This window comes from Aptenodytes patagonicus, chromosome 30 (genome assembly GCF_965638725.1).
Source record: "Aptenodytes patagonicus chromosome 30, bAptPat1.pri.cur, whole genome shotgun sequence".
In the NCBI taxonomy this organism is placed as follows: Eukaryota; Metazoa; Chordata; class Aves; order Sphenisciformes; family Spheniscidae; genus Aptenodytes; species Aptenodytes patagonicus.
In genome coordinates this window covers 609,766-615,765 of record NC_134978.1, presented here as the reverse complement: position 1 = coordinate 615,765, position 6,000 = coordinate 609,766, and the positions used below count along the sequence as shown (strand labels likewise).

The following is a 6,000-nucleotide window of genomic DNA, read 5'->3' as shown; positions in this document are numbered from 1 at the left end:
CAGCTCGCCCTCCTCACACATCTGCTGAAGCTCTTGGAGGGCTGTTCCAGACCCTCGTTGCTTCTAATTTCCAAATTCGGGGCGTTTCTACTCTGTTTACCTCCATTTCGTCTTTTGCCAACCTTTAACTTGAACGGTTCTTCCCCCCCCCGCCCCGCCTTAGAGCTGCCTACCGCACATCAGGATGACATCAAAGCCCAACTTCTTTTAAAAATACGGAACAAAAGGCTTAAAAGAGAGCCAGCTAACCCCCCCTCCTCGGCGAAGCCGGGGCACGAAACAGCTCTCGGAGTCTTGTCGGGGCTGAGAGGAGCAAGGGTCCGCAGCCACCAGAGTGAAAACAAAACTCCGAGAGGCCCTAAACTTTCTGGGGCATCAAGTACTGCGGGGAGCGACCCCGCATCAGCAAGCCGCCCCTACGCCTCCGCCAGACGCAGATTTCCACGGCACGTTCGTACGGGTGCTTTGTCAGACCCGGAGCCGTTTTTGTTTCCTTGGGCGAGCGCGTCTGTTGGGGCGCCGCTTGTGCCTTCAGCTTCGGTTTCCGAACCGAAGACCATTTCTTATTTTCCGGACCCGCTCGTTTCCACGCTTGGAGGAAACACCTTCAGAAATTCCAGAATTTGCCCCTTTTTTAAGCCAAAGGGATGGGGAAGAGTTACAAGCAGAAAGGGCACCCGGCCTGGCTGGAGGGGGGGGGGGTGGGGAAAAACACCCCACAAACCTCCAGAAAGATGAATTATTGGAAGTGGACACAATCCAAGCTGCTATTTTGAGAGGACAAACCAATAGGACAGAGCCTGAAAAACTGCTGGTTAAATTATAACCTTTGGACTGGACATCCCTAGGGGTACTGCGAGTTCTCTCTTCCAGAGATCCCGGTGAAAAAGCTTCTGCTTCCTTGGTCCCGAGTAAGGTCTCCCCGGCCAGAGCTTACCAGGATGGACGAGGAACATCTTCACGATGACCTGCACGTTTTTAAAGGTAAACTTCAGCCGCGCCAGCCCTCCAACCCACCGCCTCGAGCGGACGGGCAGGAGCGAAGAGGGTGACGAGACCGTGTCTTGGACCGTGGTCTATTCTCCACCAACACGCTCGGTTTCTGAGGGAGAGGAAGGTCCAGCGCTCTCCTTCCTCCTCTGCTTCGGCAACTCGGCTAACCGGCTCTAACGGGGTTGATTGGGCGGGGTGGGGAACCCCGCGCTGACGAGCTCGTCCCCCGGGGTCGAGGCTCAGGTGGAAGATGAGGGAAAAGGGCCACGGCCGCAGCTGTGGGCTGCCGCGGAGATGAAGGTCCCTCGGTGGTGCGAAGCCGGTGGTGCCCAACCGGCAACGCCTGAGAGGGTTCAGCCTTGGAAGTGCCCCGAACCAGAGTAAAATTCGGCTCTTCCCGGAGCCTTCCCGAGCCGAGCTCCCCAAACCGGGTGGCCCGGCACCCTTGCAAACCTCCCCAGGTTGAACCTTGGAACCACCCATGGGTATTTCCAAGGTTCAACCCCTCCGAGAAGGGCACCTGATGCCAGCTAGGGACGGCAAAGAGCCCTCCAGGCCGCAGACTGTCGCTTGGGGAACCATTTCCCTTTCGAAAAGGGTTACTAGACAGCCGAGGAGGGCTTAAAAACATGTCGCAGCCCAAAATCCACGGCGTAAGCTTATAATTTCTTTTGATTTTGCTTACGTGGTACCTGAGGTCACCTGCCCTGCCCTTTAGCAAGGCCACGCCAGTGCTAACACGACAACTGTGTGACAGCCTCCGTTTTGGGGCGCTTTCAGCCCCCCCCAGGTCGGTCTGGACAGGAATTATCATCAAAACGTTGGCTTCTGTAGCAAATAGTTAACTATTCCGGGTTATTTATTAACCCTTCAATAAATGGAACCAGAGGAGCTATGAGAAAATCCCGGTGATCCGAAGGGAATATTTTCACATCTGGTTTTTTGGGTTTGGTTTGTTGTTTTTTTTTTTTTCTTTTAAAGACAGAAACTTCTTCCGGCAGAAGCTGAGATCCTTTTTCACGGTATACTTGCTACTGGCCCTCTCCTTCTTGCTGATCATCACCCTGTTCGCTGTGTCGCTCTCCAGAGGTACTGGGACATCTTTGAACTAATTAATTAGGCAGGTAGGACCGAGGGATACACGAGGTCGAAGCGCGGGCTCACGCTCTAGAGGACTCTATAGCTCCCAATTCCACAGGACAGGATGACCAGAGGAGCTCCCGGGCTGTCCCATGTAGTGGCTGCTGACGTCCACGCTACCGTCTCGCTATAAAATCTATATATAAATATATAAAATACTGGCTAATCCAAGCTATAAGCCACTATTTTAAGTTTCCTGGGATTCCTTTGCCCCGTAGGCTGCTGGAAAAGTGCATCCCCAGCAGAATAAAGACGCCGGAACAAAACAAGGCTAACAATCTGTAGCCTCGCCGGGGTGAGGTGCTCGCAGGCAACCCTCGGCGCGTGGGTGGCAACACGACCGATAACCCAAGCGTCTCTCCCTCTCCCTCTTTCTCTCTCGAATAGTTTCAGCCATTTCTTCTAAACTCAACGAGGTGCAGCCGGAACGGAAACAGAACTTTTCCGGCAGGGATTTTCTGTGTAAGTCCTGGCCGCTGCCCAAACCCACCAGCTTTTCTTCCCCTGGGAAGTTTCCCTAAATTGTCCCCAGAGTGTTCCCGCCCCGGATTGCTTCGCTAAGGCCGTGCGGGGCACCCGTCCCCTTCTGGGTTTGCTGCTCTGCCAGCAGCGAGCACGTTTATATTTTAGGAAAAAAAAAACCAAAAACCCACAAATTTTCCTTGTGGTAGAGGCTTTTTCGGGTGCCGGCTGCCGCCTTCGTGGCAATCCAACACAGAGCAAGCTCCGGGGCTGGGCCGCTGCGTCCGTACCAGTTTGGCGCTGGAGCGCTGCTGGGAAAACCCTCTTGCTGGGACGAGCCCAGCGAGGACCGGCTCGACTGCCCGCGAGCCCCCTGACTTCCCCCTCGTCCTCCTTTCGCCAGTGTTTCCCTGCGGACCCGGATCCAGGGAATGGGAATACTTCGATGGAAAATGTTACTACTTCTCCCTGACCAGAATGAGCTGGTACAAGGCGAAGGCTCAGTGCGAAGAGATGCACTCGCGGTTGGCTATCATTAACAGCTACGCCAAGCAGGTAAAGACTCCAGCTCCAAGCAGGAAAGCCCAGGCTTGCCCGAATCCTGCCCCAGCCTTCTGCAGAGCACCCCCCTGCCCCCCGGCCCCGGTACCTCCCCGGCTCCCTGCCGCCATCCTGCGCACCCCAACCTCGCTGGGCAGCCGAGGGCTGGTGCTTGTTATCCTTTGCATCAGCCAGCAGAGAGCAGGCAGAACCTGCTCTGCCTGCCCGCTGCCTGCATCCAGGGCTTCTCCTGTACGTGTGCCGGATGCTTGACCACAGCACCGGCACCTATCCTGCCACCTCCACGTTGTAAATCAATAGCCAAGCGCAGAATTGTACCTCTCCGGCTCCTCCGTGGTGCAAACGCGGAGCCGAGATTGCCCCGAGCCTGCCGGCTCGAGGAGCCTTTTCCTGGTGCTTTTCCCTCCTGATCCCTCTCCCCGCTGCAGAATTTTGTCATGTTCAGGACAAGGAATGAGCGTTTTTGGATCGGGCTCACGGACGAGAATTCGGAAGGGGAATGGGAATGGATCGACGGGACCGACTATAAAACCACGTTCACGTGAGTGCCGGCCCGCCCTGCGTTTTCATGCCCGTCACCCCAAAACAGCAGGCAGCTTCCCTGCCCGCACACCCCTGTTTCAGCCAGCAGACCGGGTTTCTTCACCCTGCCCTGGGATGGGCACTCACCGCGAGGTCTAACAGCAGCAGAGGCAAGAATTAGTGTCTAAACCCACCTAAAATCAGACAGGTTTAGCTAGTCCCTGCCCTTCTCCCAGCCCCAGGGAAAGCTGCTCCGCTCAGCTGCCTGCCCCCGCTGCCCTCGCTCAGTTTGATCCTCCTCTGCCCAGATTTTGGAAGGAGGGAGAGCCCAACAACAGCGGCAGCAACGAAGATTGTGCCCACATCTGGGTCTCCGGGAAGTGGAACGACGTCTACTGCACCTATGAGTGCTACTACGTCTGCGAAAAGCCTCTGCCCAACTGAGCAAAGCCACGCGCGGAGGCAACGTCCGATGCTCTGGCACCGCAGGCGTTCCTTTTCGCTTCTTAATTTATACTAGCCGGGCGCCCGCTCCCCACTCTTCCTCTCCACCGCCCTGTCCCGAGGAAGAGCAGGGATGGATTTTGATGGTCCTAAGCAATATACGCAGGAATCTGCGTCCTCCGTGGGGAGCTCAGCCTCATAAAGGACGATTATTGCTCTGGTTAACGAAGCTTCTCGTGTTTCTAGCCGCGCGCGTGAAGGGGTGGGGGCGAGCTGGGGCTGCAGACGGACGTCGTGCAGGTTCAGCAGCAACGCCGGGGAGCAGGCCGGGGAACAAATGGGACAGAAGATGGGATTTGCTGCCCAACGCAGCATCCCGGGAGCGGGACGGGGGCATCTCCCGCGGTAGCGTCAGGGAGGGGAGGCTGGGATGGACTATAGCAGAGCTGAGCCACGTCCGAGAGGATTCGGCGCCTCCGCCGCGAGCCTCCCCGCTCCTGAAGGGGTTTGGTACTGAGGGCAGCTCTGCCGTCTCTAAGAGCAGCCCCTCTGCCTGCCGGCACCTGCCCGCAGTCGGGGCTGCCCGTACCCACTCCTCCCGGCTCGAGTCCCTGCCACCGAGCAGAGGATCCGAGTCAAGCAGCCGTGGGACACCAGTAAACGCGGTTTCAGAGGTGGAAATGAGGTTTGGTTTTCCTACCGAGGGGGGGGGGAACCACCCCCGCCATTTTCATAACTTCTCCTTTTTTCTTCTTGGCGTTTCAATTTGGATTCCACACGACAAAATTGCCCGGTACTTGTTTGTTATAACGTAAAGCTCGATCATGGTTCAGCTCCGTGTCACTTCGGTCACCGATGGGGGTCCTTGGGCCAGCGGTGGGGGCTCCAGGACCCCGCGGGGTTGGGGCTCCCTCCCACATTTTCCATCCTTCCACGAAAACCAACCAAACAAAAGCTCATTTTGGGCCAGATTGGGAAACCTCGAGCTGCCGCGCTGGTTTCGGGCAGGACTCCGCTCACCCCGCTCGCCCCCATGTGAAGAGCCACGGGTGGCAGCCGGCCCTCGCACGGCGGCAGCGGGTGTGCGTGCACGTGCGTGTGCGCACCGCGAGGTGTGCGCGCGATACGCGCGGGTGTGCCCAGGCGGGTGTGCACGCTGCGAGGCGGGAGTGCGCGCTGCAGGGAGCGGGTGTGCGCACGTGCGTGCGTGCACGCTGCGAGGTGCGTGTGTGCGCTGCAGGGAGCGGTTGTGCACATGCGTGTGCATGCACGCTGCGAGGTGTGTGTGTGCTGCAGGGAGCTGGTGTTCACACACGTGTGCGTGCACGCTGCGAGGTGTGTGTGTGTGTGCTGCAGGGAGCGGGTGTGCGCACGTGCATGCGTGCACGCTGCGAGGTGCGTGTGTGCGCTGCAGGGAGCGGTTGTGCACATGCGTGTGCATGCACGCTGCGAGGTGTGTGTGTGCTGCAAGGAGCTGGTGTTCACACACGTGTGCGTGCACGCTGCAAGGTGCGTGTGTGTGCTGCAGGGAGCGGGTGTGTGCACGTGCGTGCGTGCACGCTGCGAGGTGTGTGTGTGCTGCAAGGAGCTGGTGTTCACACACGTGTGCATGCACGCTGCGAGGCGGGAGTGCGTGCTGCAGGGAGCGGGTGTGTGCACATGCGTGCACGCACGCTGCAAGGTGCGTGTGTGCTGCAGGGAGCTGGTGTGTGCACGCGTGTGTGTGCACGCTGCGAGGTGCGTGTGTGATGCGTGCGGGTGTGTGCACGTGCATGCGTGCACGTTGCGAGGTGCGTGTGTGCTGCAGGGAGCTGGTGTGCACACGCGTGTGCGTGAACACTGCGAGGTGTGTGTGCGCGCTGCAGGGAGCGGGTGTGC

The 6,000-nt window shown here is 58.3% G+C and overlaps 1 protein-coding gene across 2 annotated transcripts; it reads left to right on the top strand.

The window, feature by feature from the left end:
* The first annotated feature begins 848 nt into the window (after window positions 1–848).
* Window positions 849–4,347, top strand: LOC143171726 (hepatic lectin-like). 2 transcript variants are annotated; one of them, XM_076360752.1, is made up of 6 exons: window positions 849–984; window positions 1,975–2,082; window positions 2,521–2,595; window positions 2,999–3,150; window positions 3,585–3,697; window positions 3,987–4,347. In XM_076360752.1, exons 1-6 carry the CDS (start codon window positions 942–944, stop codon window positions 4,120–4,122), a joined length of 627 nt encoding a protein of 208 aa, XP_076216867.1. In that variant the 5' UTR covers window positions 849–941; the 3' UTR covers window positions 4,123–4,347. The 2 variants fall into 2 exon arrangements, with proteins under 2 accessions (XP_076216867.1, XP_076216868.1); XM_076360753.1 differs by lacking the exon at window positions 3,987–4,347 and adding an exon at window positions 3,781–3,944.
* Window positions 4,348–6,000: the final 1,653 nt, after the last annotated feature.

Bases quoted from the DNA above. Each gene is read 5' to 3' on its own strand.
- LOC143171726 (XM_076360752.1), top strand. From the start codon at position 942: ATGGACGAGGAACATCTTCACGATGACCTGCACGTTTTTAAAG. The intron at 3,151-3,584 runs GTAAAGACTCCA...TCCCCGCTGCAG, and splicing joins TTAACAGCTACGCCAAGCAG to AATTTTGTCATGTTCAGGAC. The intron at 3,698-3,986 runs GTGAGTGCCGGC...TCCTCTGCCCAG, and splicing joins GACTATAAAACCACGTTCAC to ATTTTGGAAGGAGGGAGAGC.